A 21,144-nucleotide genomic window follows, 5' to 3' on the forward strand; every position below is an offset into this window, starting at 1 on the left:
GGTGGATGAGGCCAGGCGTGGGGCACCAGCCCTGAGCCCAGACCCACCCCCCTTTTGCCTTAGAGTTTGGAAGCTGGATCCAGTGGGAGGCACTGGATTCCAGCCTGTTACCCAGAATTCGCTTCAGCTCTCTGGCCCACTGGGAGTGCCCAGAAAGGATCAGTGCTGGCCCTGTGCCCCGTGCCCTGCATGCGCCTGCCCGCCTGGGCATCGGAGGGACATTGGGCTCAGCACAGCAACACACACACACACACACACACACACACTCTCTCTCTCCCCCAGTGGTCACTGGCACCCAGCCATGTGCAGCCGGCTGAGGCACTGCACTGGGCTAGCGCAGCCTGTGAGGGGGCTACACAGCGTGAGGAAAGGGGCGGCTTTGGGAGAGGCTGGGGCGCCCAATGGGCTGCGCTTGGTCAGGAACATGTGTGTGGAGCTCATCCACAGGCAGAACCGCTCGGCTGCAGAGCTGCTGGACCCTGGCTGCTGGAGCATTGCCATCATCTGCTACCATGGCTGACGGCTCTCTCCTGGCAGCCTCCCAACCCCATTCCCGGAACCTGCTGGAACTTTCCATGAGACTGGGCCCTGGGGGCTCCAACTTCCCTCCCTGGCATCCTATGGTGGAAGCAAGAAGAGAAATAAGGGTCTGAATTCCTTGTGGCATGACCCCTCTCCCCGACCAAGGATGCTTATACTGCCACTCATCACCGTAGTATGTGGGACCCTCGGCCCGTCCTCTGCACATTGCATTGGCCCTGAGGGATTCAGGGATCACACAGGCTAAATACATCCCAGTGCCAGAGATCTGCAGCCTGAGAGTCTTCCTAGGCAGGGTACCACCGTGTTCCAGGCCAGGGCAGCCAGCGAGGCCACTGACCCGACCAGGTGCATTCAGTATTGTAACCTGCCCTTCGACACCCACCACATCATGGGGACTGTTGTCTCTCAGCGCTTCGGAGCAACTTCTGGTATTGCTCTTGCTGTTACAAAATCCAGACTCCAGGCACTTGAGCTAACAGAGACTCACCATTAGCTGCTAGCAGTATATGGCCAGTGTAACAAGGGAAAGAGAAACTTTCCCAAAATAATTCTTTGGCGGAGCTTTCAGAAAACCAGCCACTCTTGAGTTAAAAATGGCCAGTGATGGGGAATCCACCACAGCCCTTGGTAAATTGTTCCAGTGGTTAATTACGCTCACTGTTAAAAATTTACACCTTATTTCCAGTCTGAATGTGTCTAGCTTCAACTTCCAGCCATTGGATCATGTCAGACCTTTCTCTGGTAGATTGAAGTGCCCATTGTTAAATATTTATTCCCCACGTAGGTACTTATAGACTGTGGTCGAGTCACCCTTTAACCTTCTCTGAGCTCCTTGAGTCTATCACTGTAAGGCGGGTTTGTGATGTTGCACTCCATATGATTTTACAAAAATATGCTAATGAGTGTGACTATAATGTAACTGGAATATGCTTCATGCAAAATGTCTCTTGTAAGGTATCATTACAAATTTTATCATCTACTGAGTGCGGTCATCCGATTTGTATCAATGTATCATTCTTGTATCTGACACTAGAAATATGAACTATAACTCTGAGGGCCTATTGTAATTATGCAAAGTGTGGGCCATTAATGGTGGTTTGGAATCTTGATGGCTCCCAGCAACTAGGACAATTGGTTGTAAATGGCTCTGTTTACCTGCAAGCCTTGCTGTGAGTCAGGCCAGGAGGAATGAAGGCTTGGAGTCTCACAGGACGTGTGACCATGTCACCTGGTACTGGAATCCATCTTAAACCTGGTGCTTTTCCATTTAGAACGGGGGGTGGGGACCCAGAGAGACAAAAGATTCCTGGCTTGTGCCAAAGCTATATAAGGGGGTGATACAGAACAAAGGGGCTGCAGTCATGAGAAATCCCCTAGTTACCACCTGAGCTGGAACAAGGCCTGTACCAGGGGAAAGGATTGGGCCCAGACTAGAAAGGCGTCTAGTATGTGAAAGAAGCTTATTGGAACATCTCTGAGGGTGAGATTTACCTGCATTCAGTTTCTTAAATGTATTAGGCTTAGACTTGTGTGTTTTAATTCATTTTGCTTGGTAACTTACTTGGTTCTGTCTGTTATTACTTGGAATCACTTAAATCCTATTTTCTGTAGTTAATAATCACTTTTGCTTATTAATTAACCCAGAGTAAGTGATTAATACCTGTGAGCACAAACAGCTGTGCATATCTCTCCATCAGTGTTATAGAGGGCAGATAATTTATGAGTTTACCCTGTATATGCTTTATACAGAATAAAACGGATTTATCTGGGGTTTGGATCCCATTGGAAGTTGAGTGTTGGGTGATAGAGACAGGAGCACTTCTTAAACTGTTTTCAGTTAAGCCTGCAGCTTTGGGGTTCAGACCTGGGTCTGTGTTTGCAGCAGGCTGGCGTGTCTGGCTCAACAAGGCAGGGTTCTGAAGTCCCAAGCTGGCAGGGAAAACAGGCTCAGAGGTTGTCTCAGCACATCAGCTAGCAGTCCCAAGGGGGGTCTCTGTGACTCAACCTGTCACAAGGTTTTCTAAGCCTTTAATCATTCTCGTGCCTCTTCTGTGAACCCTCTCCAATTTCTCGCCATCCTTCTTGAATTGTGGGCACAAGAACTGGACCCAGGATTCCAGCAGTGGTCCCACCAGTGCCAAATATAGGTAGAATAACCTCTGTAAACTAACAAGGGTACAAAATATAGAGGAATGACAGAGCAGGTTATGCTGGTGGTGGAGTGGCACAGTGTGTGACAGAAAGCAGAGTGTCAAATATAGTTAAAATGTGAACTGAGTGAAACGGTGCCATAGAATCGCTACGGATGGAAATTCCATGCTTGAAAAATAAGAATACAGCTGTAGGAGTATGCTACTGACCACCTAATGAGGATGGTGATGGTGATTGTGAAATAATCAAGGAGATTAACGAGGCTACAAAAACAGGAAACTCACTAGAAGATTTCAACTATCTCCATATTGACTGGGTACATGTCACCTCAGGATGGGATGCAGAAATGAGATTTCTGGACACCACTAATGACTGCTTCTTGGAGCAGCTAGTTCTGGAGCCCACAAGGGGCAAGGCAATTCTTGATTTAGCCCCAAGTGGAGCACAGGATCTGGTCCAAGAGGGGAATACAGGTGAACCACTTGGTACTGGCAACCACAGAGTCGTTAAATTTTACATCCTCATAGACGGGAAAATACCAAAGAATCCTAGCACAGCAGCTTCAAAAAGGGGAATTAGACCAAAATGAGGAAGCCAGTTAAACAGAAATTAAAAGGAACAGTCACAAAAGTGAAATGTCTGCAAGCTGCATGGAAGCTATGTAAAACACCATTTTAGAGGCTCAAACTAAAGGTATACCTCAAATAAACAAAAGCAGCATGAAGATGAACAAAAAGCCACCATGGCTAAAGAATAAAATAAAAGAGGTGGTTAGAGGCAAAAAGGCATCCTTTAAAAATTGGAAGTCAAATCCTATGGAACAAAACAGAAAGGAACATAAACTCTGGCAAGTGTAAAAATACAATTAGGCAGGCCAGAAAAGAATTGGAAGAGCAATGACCAAAAGACACAAAAACTAACAGCATTTTTTTTTAAAGTACACCAGAAGCAGGCAGCCTGCCAAAGAATCAGTGGGGCCACTGGATGAGTGAGCAGTCAAGGAAGACAAGGCCATTAAATGATTTTTTTTGCATTGGTCTTCACTGCAGAGGAGATGAGGGAGATGCCCACGCCTGAGCCATTCTGTTTAGGTGACAAATCTGAGGAACTGTCCCTGATTGAGGTGTCTATAGAGGAGGTTTTGGAACAAACTGATACATTAAACAGCAATAAGTCACCAGGGACAGATGGAATTTACCCAAGAGTTCTGAAGGAACTCAAATATGAAATTGCAGAACTACTCACTGTGGTATATAACTTATTGCTTAAATCAGACACTGTACCAGAAGACTGGCGGCTAACTAATGTAATGGCAAATTTAAAAAAAGAGACTCCAGAGGCGAACATGGCAATTACAGGCCAGTAAGCCTAAATTCAGTACCAGGCAAATTGGTGGAAACTATAGTAAAGAACAGAATGATCAGACACGTAGATGAACACAATATGTTGGGGAACAGTCAACATGGCTTTTGTAAAGGGAAATCATGCTTCACCACTCTACTAGAATTCTTTGAGGGGGTCAACAAGCATGCAGGCAAGGGTGATCCACTGGACATAGTGTACTTGAACTTTCAGAAAGCCTCTGACAACGTCCCTCACCAAAGGCTCTTAAGCAACATAAGTTGTCATAGGATAAGAGGGAAGGTGCTCTCATAGATCACTAACTGGTTAAAAGACAGGAAACAAAGGGTAGGAATAAATGGTCAGTTTTCAGAATGGAGAGAAGTAAATACGGAGTCCCCCAGGGGTCTGTACTGGGCCCAGTCAACATATTCCAGGAATAGTCAACATATTCCTAAATTATCTGGAAAAGGGTATGAACAGAGGTGGCAAAATTTGCAGATGATACAAAATTACCCAAGCTAGTTAAGTCCAAAGCGGATTGTGAAGAGTTACAAAGGGATCTCACAAAACTGGGTGACTGGGCAATAAAATGGCAGATGAAATTCAAAGTACTGCACATTGGAAAACCTAATCCCAACTGTACATACAGTCGCAAGGGGTTCCCAAGGTAGAACTCCCCCTCCCACACAACGACCTATTTTTGAAACTCACTGCTTCTTCTAAATAGACTGGACAGAGGTTGGAAGATGGAAGCACCCACCCTGTGGGAATGGGGGTCTTTTTGCTCTTTTATAGTAACAATTGGCATCCAGTGGTATCAAAGAGCTCCTCAGCAGCGGGGCAGTATCATTATCCTCATTGTACAGCTGGAGAAACTGAGGCACATAGCAGGAACCTCAAAGTCACAGGATGAGCTGGGACTATAATCAGGTCTCTGGATGGCCAAGCCTGTGCACAACCCACTAGACCATCCTGTTAGAGGCCTGGGGAGGCCACGCCAGCCCAGCAGCATGTGGAAAGGCAGCATAGCTGGTAGGTCCGGGCTGGAGGCACTGAGAACCAGCTGGTCTCACAACCCTCCCCTGTGGGGCTGGGCTCTCCCCTTTCCCCATAGAGTTGTCCCACTCCCTCTGCCCCACGCTGTGGGCACGCGCGTGCCTGGCTCAATGGGTTTCATTCATTCGCCAGGCTCAGCTTCTCAGCAGGGCAAAGCCTAGTGCTCCCAGCCTGTGGCCCTTCCCTTCCTCCTGCCAAGCTGCCGCCCTTCCCCCCTCGCAGGCGGGTTTGCTAGTGAAATGAGGAGGCAGAGGGGGAACAATGGGGTTCTGTTGCCGGCTCTGGGTCTGTCCCTCCACCAGGAAGTCAGGCCGCTACAAAGGGCTCATTTGCATCCCTGTGGAGGTGGGAGGAAGAGGCGCTGCCAAGCAGCCCTGATAAGAGGGGTGGCTGGCTCCAGGCCATGCCAGGCCGCAGGCCAGCACGTGTCTCCACCCCCGGGTCTCCAGCCTGAGGGACGCCAGGGGAGGGAGGGAGGCCCCCCGTAGCTGGGGCCAGAGACAGGCCCCGAAGGGTCATGGCCGGGCTGAGGGGGCACATTAGTGCAGCCCTGCAATCAAGCCCCTCATTAAAGAGCCTGTCCCAAAACAGAACAGGCCCCTGAGCCTGGGAACCGCCTCTGCCAGCTCTGACTCTGCGAGCTACAGAGGAAGGTGCAGCCCCCAGCGTAAGTGCTGGACAACGGGCAGATGTTCCTTCCTGACTCGGCATCTGCCCTGCAGCCTGACGCTGGCTCGGTGGCCCTTGCCATGGTCCTCCTGGCTTGGGGCCCAGCAGACGACGCTGGTTCCCACTCAGGGGCTGGGTCCTGCAACAGCAGAGGCCACGTGCCTGCGTCTGCCCTGGTATCGGTGTGCCCCGGCTGCGCCCTGTGTGCCAGGGACTTCTCTGTGACCTGCCCTGGTGCCCTGGATGAGCCACCAACCCCAGGCACAAGAGGAGATGCTGAGGGGTGCAAGGACCAGCTGAAGGTGCCCAGTGCTCCTTGCTAAGGGGAGTGTCTAGGTGCTGTCTGTACCCACATGGTGAGCCTGTTAGCCAGGGGGTGTATAGGGCAGAAGGTTCCCCAGGACCCAGTAATGCCACAGGTTGGAGGGAGGGGTCAGGCCCTGCCCCAGGCCAGGCACACTCCAGACCCCAGGGGCCTGGCCCGAATGCCACTACCAGACGCGTTGCCTGAGCTCCATCTTGGCCATGCGCTGGTTTGTTTATTTAGGGCAGGTCATTCCTAGACCAGTTCGCCGCTGACTCTGTGTGCATGGGACAGGGGATCTGGGGGCCAGGGTGCCCCCGGCCCAGCATTCGGGGGGCTGCTGGCGAGTCAGGGCCCCACTCTGCTGTACTCTCATGGACTCATCAGTTATGTGTGTCTCCTGGGGGGTGTCTCTCTCTCTTCTCTGGGGATTGAGTCTTCCTTAATGTTGGCGTCACAGCAGACGTGTGGGGTGGGGGGGAGTCCCTGGGGCAGCAGATGGGGAGTTGGGGGTTCCTTGGGGCAGGCAGACATGGGGGTGGGAGGGTTCCCTGGGGCAGGCAGATACGAGGGGGAGGGTTTGCTGGGGCAGGCAGATGCAGGCGAAGGATTCCCTGGGGCAGTCAGACACTGGGGGCAGTTTGCTGGGGCAGGCAGATATCAGAGGGGGGAGGGTTTTCTGGGACAGGCAGTTGCAGGGGGAGGGTTCCCTGGGGCAGGAAGACACTGAGGGGGGGTTCCCAGGGGAGGCAGATGTGGGGGGAGGGTTCCCCAAGGCAGGCAGATGCAGGGGGTTGCATTCATGGGCTAAGCAGATGAAGTATATCTGCACTCACTCAGCAGGCCCCAAATTCCCAGGCCGAGGGCAGCGGGTGAGGTGGGTGGAGGGGGCCCCGGCTGAGGCTCAGCATCACTCTCCAGCACCCCCTTCTGGCCAGTGTGCAGAGCAGGCAGAGATGAGCCCCAGAGCCGGCGACACCCAGCCCTCGGGGTGGCCATCGGGGATTCCAGTCACCACTGACCCCGAGGCAGGCGGGCAGAGAGAGAAGCTGAGTCGGAGCGAAATCACCATTGCCCTGCAGCGAGCCTGTAATGGAACCCAGGTGTCCTGGCCCGTCATCCTGTGCTTGGGCACTAGCCCCCAGGGGCACCTAGTGATCAGCTCACGTATCGGCCGCTATGCCCAGCCTGTGCCCTCGCTTCCCCTGCGAGCCGCTGCCTGGTGCAGGGCCCCATTCCCCTTGCCGGCTCATTCTGGGCATGGGGGACGTTCTGGGCTGCCATTTGAGAGGGAAAAGCTGCAGTGCCACTGCTTTTGGGGTGCAGGCGGGGCTGCTGCGACAGGATTGGGGGTGGGAGCTATCCACTTTGCCTGGGCTGCCCCTGGCTACTGAAGTTGGCTGCCCAGGATGGCGCCTCGTCTTTGCAGCTGTGCTGATGGAAGGAGATGGTCACCGTATCCGCGGTGCTTCTAGTGTGCCTTTTATCCTGTACAGGAATGCCTTTAACTCATCACTGCCCTGCAGCCACGTCTGGGGAGGGGCAGGGCTGTTTTGAACAGGCTGCAGCGAGGACGATACAACGAGCACCCAGTTATTTCTCTTGGGCCGCCCCACGCTGTCTGTTCGTGCAGCATCCCTCCAGCGTAGATCTCCAGCATTGCCGAGGCCTTGGTCTCCGTCCTCAATTGCAGGCCAGGAGAGCTGGGGTGCTCGGGGCCTTAGAGACACAGTTCCAAGGTGTCTAAAGTTGGGCACCCGAAATTGGGGTCAGTTTTGCAAAATTTGGCCCTTCACCTCTCTGTGCCTCCGTTTTCCATCGGGTAAAAGGAGGCTGCTGGATCCGCTGTGAACACCAGCAGGGCTTGGAAGATAACTAGCCTGCCTACCCAGTCTTATGCAAAAGGGGAAACCGAGGCATGGTGACTTACCCACGGTCCCATGGGGAGCCAGTGGCAGAGCCAGGGACAGAATCCCAGTGGAACCTGCAGCGGGTATTTGGGGAGGCAGCATGTCACACCCCAGCCCGGCCTTAGGCCAGGGCCCCAAGCCGAAACACTCCTCGGAAAGGTACAAGGGGATTGGACTCTGGTTTTTCTGTTAGCCCAGTCAGCGAGTGCCCCTGGCCCTGGGCTCAGCCCTGCCTCAGCAGGGAGAGCGCCTCCTCCATCCCCACTCACTGCACCCGAGGAAGTGTTTGCCTTGGCGGGCTTCCCTCCCACCCTTTCACACATTGGGCCCTGCCACGTGAATTCAGCCTGGCCTGGCTGCAGCAGGGCCTCGGAAGCCAACTCTGCTCCCTTCACCAGGCTGTGGGGCAGGGATCCGGGGCTCGGTCCCCCGCCCCTCTGCACGGGCGGCTGGACCACAATATATTCTGGCTGGGATTTAGCCTCCCAACTCCTCTTCAGTTTAATGAGGTTCATGTGGCGAAAACTCCCCGGCAGCCCCTGCTCTTTAAGGGCTTCAGCCCCGGGGTTCCTGGCTCCGGCTCCCAGTCTCAGCCACCCCCAGAGGGGGGCCCTCTCCCCTGCATAGTGGCTCCAGGATCCCAGCAGAGCGGGGGGTGTGGAAGGCTGAGCCAGGCATTCCAGGCGGCGCTGGGACAGATTAAATTCTTGTGTGTGAAAAGAGCCAGCCAAGGCTGCTCCGTCCTCTGGCGGGGGAGGGGAGCAGGGAGCAGCTCCAGGGAGGGAGGGGAACCCCCAGCCGTAACTGTGATGCTCCTCACTGCACTGTCAGAGAGGAATTAACTCTCCCATGCCCTGTGCTGGCGGAGGAGTTACTCACAGCGGCGCACAGGGGCTAAGGGACTTGCCCAAGGTCTCTCCGCCATGCAGTAGCAGCCGTGCCAATCCTGCCCAGCCTTGATTGTAATCCCACTCGCCAGTGGCTCCGTTGGGCCAGGCTGGCACTGCCCTGTGGTGAAGTCAGCTGAGGCTCAAGGAGAGCCCGTTTGGGGACCACAGGCAGCAGAGCCTGGGATAAAGAGCATGCCAGGGTCTGTCTGCCTCCAGCATCCTCTGTGCACAATTGCCTTTGCACTTTCTTCGACGGGAGCTCAGTGCCCCACAGAATTGGGGACTCAGGCCCATTCTAAGTGTTGGAGATAGGGTCTTGCGAACAGGGTTTGCTGCAAGGCACCCGTGGGCCTGTACACGGCACTCAGACCCCGAAACACAGCAACTCTTGTCAGCATAAAGACTGCGCCCAACCTTGGCTTGAGGGCTGGTCTGACAGTGAACCCCCATGGGCAGGGGCTGGAGAGGGTCGCTGGGCCTTGCACACTCACCAGACTTGGCTGTCAGAGCAGAAGGGGCTGCACATCCCAGGGCGGGGAGGTCTCCCCTGAAAACACCCTGCCCCAGCTGCTCACATCTAGGGACCATTGGCGAGAGTATCCCAGCCCATCTCACGGCTGGAGCCACACGGGGAGAGGCCTCTCCTGGGGAGATTCATAGATTTGAAGGTCAGAAGGGACCATCATGATCATCTCAATGGGGGCTCCGATACTCTGGGGTGGGTGCAACATAAGAGCCCTGGACAGAGATCACAAGAAACTGGAGAGTCCACTTGTGTCTAATCCAAGTAGCTGTTAGAACCAGGCCAGGGCCATCTCTTCCCCAGCTGCTGAGACACTCCCCACCCGGAGGGTTAGAAAGCAGAGCCCAGGAGACACAGGGAGCCTTGACATATTCTATTTATTAAAGCAACACCGCGCGGACCTCCTGGCAGTAAGTCCCTATTGTTTCAATTTCCTTTTTAATAAGCAGATCCCACAGGACCCAAGTCTCTTCTCCGTACAACGTGGGATTCATTTACAACCCAGGCTCTGGTTTCACAAAAGTATTAAAAACAGAGACAGAACTGCCCTTAAAGACATGTCAGCAGAAATAAAGAGATGGCACTGGATTGCGGGAGCCGGCGGGGGCTTTGCTCCCAGCCCCCCCTCAGAAATTGCTGCCGGCTGGATTGTATACACCATATGTTAGATCGCTTTCGATAGTCAGCTCCTTTCCTCGGCTCCCCCAGCTCGGAGCTCACACTTGCCTTTCACACTGGTATGTTAGCCAGCAAAGGCAGCTCCCACAGAGGCGATGTCCACCTTGTTTGGGCTAATTTCCTGGGCCCTGTCGGCTACTCTATATGCAGTGCAGTGCATGGATTGTATCTGCCCTGCCATCGCCCCTCTGCTGGGCGGCTGGGACCTGCTCAAGCATCTTTGGCCATGTCACCCCCTAAAGGCTGCAGCCGCCGGAGCGCATGGGCGCTGATGCTCATCCTACTAACCTGGATTCTCCTGTAGCTCAGGGGGCTCTAGGGTAACCAGACAGCAAGTGTGAAAAACTGGGATGGGGTGGGGGTAATAGGCACCTATATAAGACGAAGCCCCAAATATCAGGACTGTCCCTATAAAATTGGAACATCTGGTCACCCTAGGGGGCGCGTTCTCCAGGGCTGGAGCAGAAGGTTGGTGTTCTAAGCCCAGTGCTGACCTGCTTCGAGCTATTTTCTCTTCTGAAATTATTGTCATCACGGTCACACACAAAGCCTTTGGGTCCCACCAGCAGTCTGCCTGGAGAGAGGGATGGAGGTTTCCTTGGCATCACCTCACCCTTCGTGGTAGAAGATGTTTACTGAGATGGTTTCAGAGCAAATGCTGGTTTCTGGGAAGACCCACCCAAGGATTTGAACCAGGGGCCCCAGCTTGTAGAATCTGCAGCGAAAGGAGAATGGCCCATACTACCAGCTCCACCTCTGCTGGAACATCAGCGACACCCGTGGCCGAACCAGGCTCAGCACTGACGCCACCGCCCGGGACTCCCTCCGCTATTAATGGCAAGGCTGGCTAAGCCTGCTGGATGCTCGTCACTGCTGCGTTAGCTGGATGGGGCTAAATATTTGCCGCTTCGTGCTACAGAAGGGGGCAGAAATATAGTGGAAACCCACCGCCAGCACCACCTGAATTCTCCGCTGTGGCACACGCAATGAACACTCTTCCACCAGAACCTCTCCTCCGCATTCAACGGAGAGGGCTGCAGCCTATCAGGACGAAAGTCAGGATTCCCTTGTCCTCGGCTCACGGCGGCTGCTTGACCCTGAGTGAAAGAGTGAGCAGCGCACTTGCATCTTGATAGTGCTTCCCTGCCATCGCAGGACTTCCCACTGGTCTCAGCTTCCTTATCTGACCTCGCTAACTAAGGGGGCCAGGCCCTCCTGGTCAGGACCTCACGGGACACCCTGCTGGGCAGTAATTTCTTGCATCATTATTCAGCCATCATCAGGGCCAACGGGCTGCGCTGCCCCCTCCACCCGCCCCGGTCAAGCAGTCAGCTGTGAGCGTGGCAAAGGCACTAAAGATGTGGCGAGAGGGATGAGGGGAGACAGACCCTGGTGCCTAGAGAGACCCATGGAGTTCCAGGCTGTCCCACGAGCTGCTCCCTCTTCCCAGCGTTCCGTTGCAATCTCCGAAAAAGAAAATCACCTCCACTCTGCCTTTTGCTACCATGCCATATAATATCAGTTGGATGAAACTGAACCCCCTTCGACCCCCCTGAGCTCTTTTCCTTTTAGTGACGTTTGGTCACAATTCTTTGCCTCTCCTGGATCAACAGGCCAGGTTTGAGTGCTGAGCTTGAATCAGAATGGGGAGCAGCGAGATGATCATAGAAACATAGAATGGTAGGACTGGAAGGGACTTTGAGAAGCCTTCTAGTTCAGGCCCCTGCATGCAGGGCAGGACCAAGCACCATGATTCAGGGTGTACTGTTAGGAGGTTTCCATTGGGACAAGCTGCGCTGTGATGCAGCAGGATTCAAAGGGCAGCTGAGGGAAACAGGACAAGAAGGAGGAGAGACACTTCCCTGAAGGCCTTCACTGAAGTCTTCAAAATCTCCCTGCTGGGCACATGATCTTCACAGCACTGCCCATTTCAAATAAGCACTAGGTGACTAGGCTGTAGCTCATTAAGCAGGAGACCAATAGAGTAGGTAGCTTCTGAAGCAGTTTGGGCTGGTCTGGTCCCCAGGAAGAAGACACGTGGTCTCGTTAAAAGAGGTGGCTGGGTGCAGGAGGAGGAACTGGTCCATGATCTCAATGCAAGCAGCAAAATGCACCTGTGCTCAGCAAAGCGTGGTGCTCTTTGTAAAGAGGTGACCCACGTGGGGAGGTGCAGGCCGCCTTATTCCAGCCGTGGAAGAGGATGTGTGTAGCCAGCGCGGTTGTAGCCTCCGGTTCTGTAAATATGTCTCTGCAAATGGGGCCATCTCAGAAGAAAACAAAAACGCCATAGAAAAAAGCCCAGAAGTACAGCCCCCGTCCATGTAAGCACAAATGCCTTCTCTTTGTAAACAGGTGGGATTTGTCGAAAGCATCTTCACACAGGGGTTCCCTTTCCAAACATGCCGTGTGGCCAGGTGGTCTCTACCAGTGAAGGGCTGTGTGGGGCTCAGAGCAGAATGAATATTGAGGAAGCCAGGAGAAGACAATCAGAAAAAGTTTTATAATTTCCTTCGCCCGGCAAATCACAAGTCAATCCCGTGGAAACACTGGCAGGTCTTCAATGTGACAAAGGGACTTGCTTCTTTGGCAGCTGATGAGCTTCAACCTGCAATTCAGCAATTACTCCAGTTCTGTCAGCTGTGCAGGATGGCTCAGTGGCCCCATCAAACAACCAAAGCAGCCACAGCTCCTGGAGGGCGGGCGTGTTTTAGCACTGAGCAAGGTTCCTGGTTTCCTTCCATCCCTGGAACTGATGGGTTTGGAGGACCAAAGGCCAAGGAGGTGGCGCAAGTGGTTGCAGATGCCGTCTGAGCACTCACTTCTCAGGACAGGGGGTTGCAGTGCAGCGATTTCATTTTAGTGGCCATCTGAATGGCTGACCAAGAAGTGGAAGCCATTCATCCCCAAGCGAGCTACGTACCCAGGTCCCGAGAACATGATGGGACCAGGGACTCCTTGGGGTCACATCAAAGGGGAGGGGAAACCACCTAATGACTTATCAAGGTTTACCCCTCCCCCCAAAATGTGATCCAAGACAATCTATGTATTAGTGCAAACGTGGTTTATTATTATCGAGAACAGCCTTGGTTTCGTGGCACCCAGCTGTCCAATCGTGCCTTCACTGGAAGGACGCAAGGCTTGGGGAGTGGGGTTGAGGCACGCGGGATACAATGGAGGCAGGATTTCCCTTGCCGTGTCCTGGGACAGACAGCTGGGAAGCGTCTGGAGAGAGAAGGGCTGTACATACTAGCATCACTGGGAGCAGAGGGACAAGGGCAGGATCATCTCCGGGTTCTACAGCACCCTCCCCCACCCCAAGCAGCCACCAAGCCCGGCCACACCGCTTAGGTTTCTGGAGTCCTCTTCACAAAAGGATGCAGGGCTTTTTAGGTTTCACTGGGGCGGGGTTGAGGACGGCTCGCACAGCCTCCGTGAAGACCTCTTTGATGCCTTCCTGGTTGAGGGCGGAGCACTCCATGTACTTGACGGCGTGGATCTGCTTGGAGAGGTTGACCCCCTGCTGGGTGGTGACGGGCAACTGATTCTGCTCCTTTAGCTTCTTTATGGCATCGGGGTTGTTTCTCAGATCCTTCTTGGTGCCCACGAGGAGGATGGGCACATTGGGGCAGTGGTGGCAGACCTCCGGGTACCACTTATGTTTCACGTTCTCGTAGGAGGGTGGGCTGGCTATGGAGAAGCAGATGATGAAGACGTTAGTCTGGGGGTAGGAAAGCGTCCGGAGCCGGTCGTACTCCTCCTGGCCTGCCGTGTCCCACAGATTTAAGTTAATAGTCCTGCCGTCCACCGTGTTCTGGGCGCTGTAGTTGTCGAAGACAGTGGGGATGTACTCCTTGGGGAAGGCGTTGGTGGTGTAGCAAATCAAGAGGCAGGTCTTCCCCACCGCCCCATCACCCACCACCACGCACTTTATGCTCTGCATCCCGGCTCACGTTCCCTGGGCTCCGCTTCAGCAACCTGGAGGGGGAGGAGACAGAGTCAATGAGAGCGAGCTCGGTGCAGGACGCGCTGGGGATGGGCTCTGGCCTGCGCTATGCCCGGGGGCTCAGGGTAGGTGATCACAAGGGCACCTTCCAGTCTTCAGAATTTAGGATGGGTGGAAGACAAGTAAGTGCAGCTACCATTTGACCAGCCTTCTGCTCCCACCCAGGGTCATGCACTTAGACCTACAATCACAGCAATGTAGGGCTGGAAGGTCATCTCATTGTGTCGTCCCCCCCCCCCCCCCCCCGCCGCGCTGAGACATGACCAAGTCAGGGGCGACAGAAGCTCCCGAAAAGTGGGGGGGGAACCCGGCCACCAGCATCCGAAACGTGCCCCTGCCCCCTCTATGCCGCCTCTGCCTCCCACGCACCCTTTTCCCCCTGAGCCCCAGTGCCACCCCTTCTCCCTGAGCCCACACCCTCATACTGCCCCTTCTCCTCGAGCCCCTGCGCCTCTGGCCTCCACTTCCCCGAGGCCCCTCTCTTCCCCCCAAGGCCCTGCCCCCACCCCTGCACCACCCATTGTCCCTGAGCCCCACCTTCGCACCGTCTCCTCCCTCAAGTCACTGCCCCCCACTCACTCCTCTCCATCTTTTCTCCCCATGTCTTGCCCTTACGGCTGGTATGCCCCCGTTCTGGCACCCCAGCCCCACTTCTCTCCAGCACACATCGCTTCCATCCACTAGAAGCCTCAAGATTCCTGAGCCTCACTTCATTCACACCAGGGCCAGCTGGCGTCTCAGGGGCCATGTGTTCGCTAGGATAGGAGGCCTTCAGGGAAAGCTGTGCTGGTGACCGAGTCAGCACTGAGCCAGCACTCTGATGCCACGGTGAGGGGCACACAGACAAGTGCTGGGGCTCAGAGGAGACACACAACTGAAGTCATTGATTTGTGTTGCGGTAGTGCCTAGGTGTGCCCAGTCCAGAGCCATGGCCTCCATCGTGCGAGGTGCTGGACAGATAGATGGTCTCTTTCCCCAGAGAGTTTGTAATCTAAGTCTCAGACAGGCGATAGTAGGTGGGTCATTACGCCAAACAGCTGGAAAGAGCAGAAGGTAACAAAAGACAATGCCAGATGTCCTGCATGTTGATGACCAGTAATAACGGTGTTAGCTCTGCTTATCTGGCCAAATCCCAGTACCTGCGATTACATTCGGCCTCCCCTACTTTCTCTGTGCAGTTTCACTTAAATATAGGATCTGCTTCCCTTCCTGCCTGGAAGAGCTGTTGTGTGGGGCAGTGCACTGCTAAGCAGCTGCCACACTCCATCCTAGAACTGGCTGCATTACAGCGATGGGCAAATATCCATCCTCATCCTCAAAGGCAACCTTCACAGCACTTTCAAAAGAGGAGCCTGGGAGCTTAAACTCGGCTAGACACGGAAACTCATGGCCTGAGCAGAGACACTGGATATGTGGCTTATTACAAGGATCTGTAACTCACTCACCCCCTCTTTTTGTGCTGTGACCTTTGAAGTGATAACGGGCCACTCTACCTTGAATGGGCCCTTCCACTATGTGCTAAGTACTAATGCTAAACAACACCATTCCACCTTGCATTCAGCTGGGATGCTGGGAGTCCCTTTCCCAGCCCTGAAGAAGATCTATGTGGCTGAAAAGCTAGCACTGGCATAAGCACTTGGGGGAGAGGGATAGCTCAATGGTTTGCACATTGGCCTGCTAAACCCAGGGCTGTAAGTTCAATTCTTGAGGGGGCCATTTAGGGAACTGGGGTAAAAAATCTGTCTGGGGATTGGTCCTGCCCTGAGCAGGGGGTTGGACTAGATACCTCCTGAGGTCCCTTCTAACCCTAATATATATATATATAAATTCTAAAATACTTTCCCCTTCATAGATCTCAAAGCACTTTACAAAAGCCTCATTAGCCCTGTTTGGTGTGGTCAACAGAGCAGGAGATCCAGGAACAGACCCCAGCCCTGCCCCCTAGACACACGGTATTATCACTAGGCACGATCAGAAGCTGTAGCTAGTGCTGATAAGATTCTGGCCAGGGGCAGAAGGGGAGATAATCACCCACTGCCATCACATGCCCCAGGGAATGATAGTGAGAAGAGAGATGCTCATTCATCAGGCGGTGGCAGTGCACGGGACCCTGCCAGGAAGTGTCGTGAACGGATCTGGAGGAGGCTGATAGGCAGCTGGCCCAGTACAGGCTCCAATCTCCTTGCTGTTAGAAGGTGGGAAAAGTTTGGAAGCAAGTGCTTGCTCTGGCCTGTTGCTCAGCCTCACGGCCCATTTTCCAGGCTATGATCTCGTGGGATCGTTCAAGTTACCAAGGGTTCAGCCCACTCCTGGCTCTGATGGAAGATGTCCAAGGAAAACCCAGGTGCTGTGGGGGGCGGGATGTTGGGGAGCTGCCAGGGGGTGCTCTTCCCTCCAGTCAGTACTAAGCCGATGCCCCCTTTCAGAGGAGATATAAGGCCAAGCATCCTGATTGCAGAGGGCCCTTTCTGCAGGGCAGGGTTGTGAACCCAGATGTCCTGAGCAGATTAATGGGTAATTGCATTCTGCCTCTCCAAGTACCCTGTTCTGCTGCCCTTGGGTATATTATTCTGCTCCACCTCCTGTCCTGAACTGCAACCTGGTTTTCCTATGCACTGCAGCTGTGTTCCACCCCAGAGGTGACTGCACCTTGGTAACTGGAGTAAAGGCTTCCATGGCGATTGTTCGTAACTTTGTAGACAGCTTGTTAGACTCTGTGAACTGCGACCCCTCAGCTCACGTGCCATCTCCTCCCCTCACCCCCCTACAGCCATGCTCCTATCAGCCCTGCCCCATTTCACTTCTAGACATTTATCTGCAACTGCTTTGAAAAATACTCATTTCAAGACTGAGGCCTGGGAGCAGGGCAGTGGGGGACCAGGGCAATCTGGCGGTGTAGGGGAGACAGCTGGGGGGGCATGGGAGTGAATTGCTGTGCAGGGGGCTAGAGGTGGGCTGGATCTGTGCGGAGAGGTGGATAGCTAGTGAGGCCAGTAACTCCCTGCGCTGTAACACACATCGAAACACGTGGGGAAAACCAGGTTCCCTCTCAGTCAAGTTGGCTGGAGGGCTTTTCCAGCAAAGCCACGGCCAGGGCCATCCTTAGGATTTATGGGGCCCTACGCAGTATTATTAAACTGGTGCCCCTATGCCAGATGGCAGCCCAAGCTCACAGCCTGGTGGGGGAGGGGGAGGAGGGACTTGACAGCAAAGGATAATGAGATGCCCAGCCTGCCTCATGATGGCGGAGAGTCACAGTTCCCCGCAGAGACTTCCATGCACTCTCCCTCATGCAGAATGGACATGAAGAAAGTACCTAATTAAAAGCACTAAAATTTGGGAATAAAAAATGTCAGTCACAGGTTTTTTGATATGCCCTGAAGTTTGTCAGAGATTTATTTGCAAAAACTTCATAGTAAGGGTGAGTCAGCTGTCCTGCTGAATACAACATTACATATAATGGAATACATGATGCAGCTCTTCTCTGTTTTACATTTTCTTCATCAGTATTTCTAAGTTGAATTTATATTTTAAATGTACTCAAATCTTAAGCCAGCATTCCAGATTACTACATATTTAACTCACTGAAACAAAGACATTCTTTTAAATTAATCATAGAGATTTAGTGTGTTCATAACAATGTTCATTGCTTTTAGAAAAAGGGAACAGTAATTTACTTTGTGTGATCTCCATAACAAGAGACATGGTTATGAAATTTCACCAACTTTAAAAAAATATGTTTCCAAAGATTTTAGGTATAACAAGGATTTTTTCTTACTAAGGTACTGATTTTGCTGGAGGGTTCTTTTAAAACTAGTTTGTCGGATAGTCAGAAGTAAAGAAAGGGAACTCTTTGTCCAGCTATCTGGAAGGGAAGGACTGTTGTCCCTTTAAGGGCTCTCTTCAGTGGGGAGTGGGGGGAGAGGTGGTGAAGGGATGGACAGAAAGGACAGGAAGACTTGGAAGCACTTTTTTTTTAACTATAGTAATTAAAATGTGTATTTTAGATAAGGGAGGTCTTTTGAAGGATTTGTTTAAAAAACTATGTGTGAAGATCCACACATTTAAGGCTAAAGATGATTGTGCATCTAAAACTGTATGCAAGCATTTTTTAGAAATGTGATTTTATAATCTTCACCAGCTCACTAATGAAATATTTTTAAAGCAAATTTTAAACTAAGGTCCTGTAGACTGACATGTTCTGTGTAAATATTACATTAATGCACAACTGTTTTTGTCAGTAAAGTCAGAAACTGACAGTATAAAAATTTATTTGGGCATAAGCTTTCGTGGACATCTGATGAAATGGGTTCTAGTCCACAAAAGTTTATGCCCAAATAATTTGTTAGTCTTTGAGGTGACACAAGGGGCTTGTCTACATCAGAAAGTTGCAGCGCTGGTGAGGGAGTTACAGCGCTGCAACTTAGGAGGTGTACACATCTGCAGGGCACCACCAGCGCTGCAACTCCCTGTTTGCAGCGCTGGCCGTACTCCCGTTTTGTCTCGGGTGTAGAGGATCCAGCGCTGGTGATCCAGCGCTGGTAATCAAATATAGACACTTACCAGCGCTTTTCTTGACCTCCGTGGAATAAGCAGGTATCCCAGCATACCTGAGGAAGCCTCTGGTAATCAAGCTGGTCTCCTTCCCCGGTTTGCTCTCGCGTTCCCCAAACCCCGAGCAAGCAGGTCTCCTTCCCTGAGGTTTGCTGGGTGGTTCCGGGAACGCGAGAGCAAACCGGGAAAGGAGACCAGCTTCGCCGCGGTTTGCTCTCGCGTTTCCCGGAACCACCCTGCAAACCGCAGGGAAGGAGACCTGCTTGTTCGGGGAACGCGAGAGCAAACCGCGGCGAAGCTGGTCTCCTTTCCCGGGTTTGCTCTCGCGTTCCCCGAACCACCCAGCAAACCGCAGGGAAGGAGACCTGCTTGTTCGGGGGTTCGGGGAACGAGAGAGCAAACCGGGAAAGGAGACCAGCTTCGCCGCGGTTTGCTCTCGCGTTCCCCGAACCTCCCTTGAAGCCGCCCAACAGCGCTGCAGTGTGGCCACATCTAACACCACTTGCAGCGCTGGTTGCTGTAAGTGTGGCCACTCTGCAGCGCTGGCCCTATACAGCTGTAGTAATACAGCTGTAACAACCAGCGCTGCAAAATTTTAGATGTAGACATGGCCAAGGACTCGTCCTTGTTTTTGCTGATACAGACTAACAGGACTACCCCTCTGAAACCTGTCAGTATATACCTTGGGGTTGGCAAATGCCTGTTAAATGGCTTTATTACCCCTTGAATGTCTCTTTAACAGTTTCAATGATGTGCTAATAGGTCTGGCAGGCTGGAGGTTTTTTCACTTTTAACTACTAGATTCCCTCCCAAGGAAGACTCACCAGGCTAGAGCAGCCATCTGTGGGAGCCTGCAGGAAGGGTGAAAACAGGGATAGGAAAACAGGAGAGTGGACACTAAGACCCAGTGATGCCCCAAATTTTCAGGTGCCCTACGCAGCTGCCTATGTTGCCTATGCCTAAGGACGGCCCTGGCCACGGCGTAGTCACCCCTGTCGCATGCTCCAGCACCCTGCCATCCCCACCCCACGCACTCCTCACCTCCGCAGCAAGCTCCAGCCCCCAAATAGCCGGGGCGCACTGAGCCAGCGCCTCCTAACCCCCTTCACCTGCACCGCTTCACACCTTCCCTTAGGAACCCCACGGCGCAGACCTGAGGCAGGAGCACCCAGGGGGCTTCGGCGCACAAGCTGGCTGGCTTGCAGTGGGACTGGCATTCCCAAGTGACCTCCCTCCCTGAAATGGCCCCCGGACAGCTGTGTAGGGTCCCACGTGCTGCAGTGCGGCGCAGCCAGGTGGCATGGGACACGTGCTGTCCCCAGCATCTACCCTGCGGATTGAAATCCCGCACTGCCCTCTGCGGCCAGCAGGGATGGGATCCAGGAACCAGTTCCTTCCCTGCGGCACCTCTCTCCCTCTCCCTGCAGCACATCTTAGGACAGTGCAGGGACAACTCCCTTGCCCAGGCCCCATGTTCCCAACAACCTGCCACTCACTCAGCCATCCCCCTTCCAAAGGGGAAAGCTGGGCATACTCGGTGTCCCCCCTCCACCCCACCCCGGCCCTGCACCCAGCGCATCGCGGCTATTGACAGCATTGGGTACCTGGGGGCACCTGCTCCCTGCAAGGCACCTGCAGCAGCCTACCGTATATACTTGTGTATAGCCCATTTTGTGCCTAAGCCGGCTTGCCTCTTTTCCCCTCAGCACTGCCTCCCGCTGTGACCTGCTCCTCGGCCTCCTGGCCTGGCCCTCCAGACCTCTGCCCCAACAGCCTGGCCAGGCCAGAAACCCTCAGCTGGTTCATCCGTCCCGCTGCCTCGCCCCGCAGCATCTGCCCGCTCCGTGTATTCTACCACTTCCACCACACCTTCCCCTCTCCCTGGCGTTTGGAGGGCACATGAGGGGCAGCGCTGATCGCCAGCCACGTGCTGCCATGAGGGAACCACTGAGCCCGGGACCCCCACCTGGGGCCTGCACCCAGACTGAGCGCAGCAGGGACGTCACCCCACAACCAGGATTCCTAAGAGAAAGCAGCGGCTTGCACAGCTGCCTGGGCGCCTGGATCTCCTGTGTGACCCCAGGCAAGTCCCCACTTCCCTGGGCCTCAATCTCCCTATCAGCAAAGCTGAATTGCTGCCCGGGGCTTTGGAGGAAGCCTTGGCTCTGAGAGGGCTCAGGCTGGCTTCTGTGTGACGTGGGCAAGTCGCTTCATCGACTCGTTCCCCCTCAGCATGATGGGGTAACAGCCCAGCCCAACCTCCCAGCAGTGTGACAGGGCCAGATAAGCACCACAGAACAGACTTGTGTGTAAATGTGGACATGTTACTTCCCTGCTGTGTGCCTCAGTTTTCACATCTGTAAGATGGGGATGATCTTGTACCTGCCTCACGGGGGGTTGTGAGGTTTAACCCATTAATGGCAAACATCCTTTGGGATCTCTGGGTAGAAAAGCATAGCAAGATCATGCCAAGGGGTAGGAAGGAATAGCGGGTGCCCCCCCCAATACTTCTCATTACC

The 21,144-nt window shown here is 53.6% G+C and overlaps 1 protein-coding gene across 1 annotated transcript in view; it reads right to left on the bottom strand.

Annotated features, from left to right (window-relative positions):
• Positions 1 to 9,750: 9,750 nt before the first annotated feature.
• Positions 9,751 to 21,144, bottom strand: part of RHOG (ras homolog family member G) — a 35,309-nt gene continuing 23,915 nt past the window's right edge. The window contains exon 2 of the mRNA XM_050925450.1: positions 9,751 to 14,043. Within this exon, the coding sequence (XP_050781407.1) occupies positions 13,433 to 14,008 (576 nt within the window). The 5' untranslated portion in view covers positions 14,009 to 14,043 and the 3' untranslated portion in view covers positions 9,751 to 13,432. The remainder of the gene's footprint in view (positions 14,044 to 21,144) is intronic.

This window comes from Gopherus flavomarginatus, chromosome 1 (assembly GCF_025201925.1).
Source record: "Gopherus flavomarginatus isolate rGopFla2 chromosome 1, rGopFla2.mat.asm, whole genome shotgun sequence".
In the NCBI taxonomy this organism is placed as follows: Eukaryota; Metazoa; Chordata; order Testudines; family Testudinidae; genus Gopherus; species Gopherus flavomarginatus.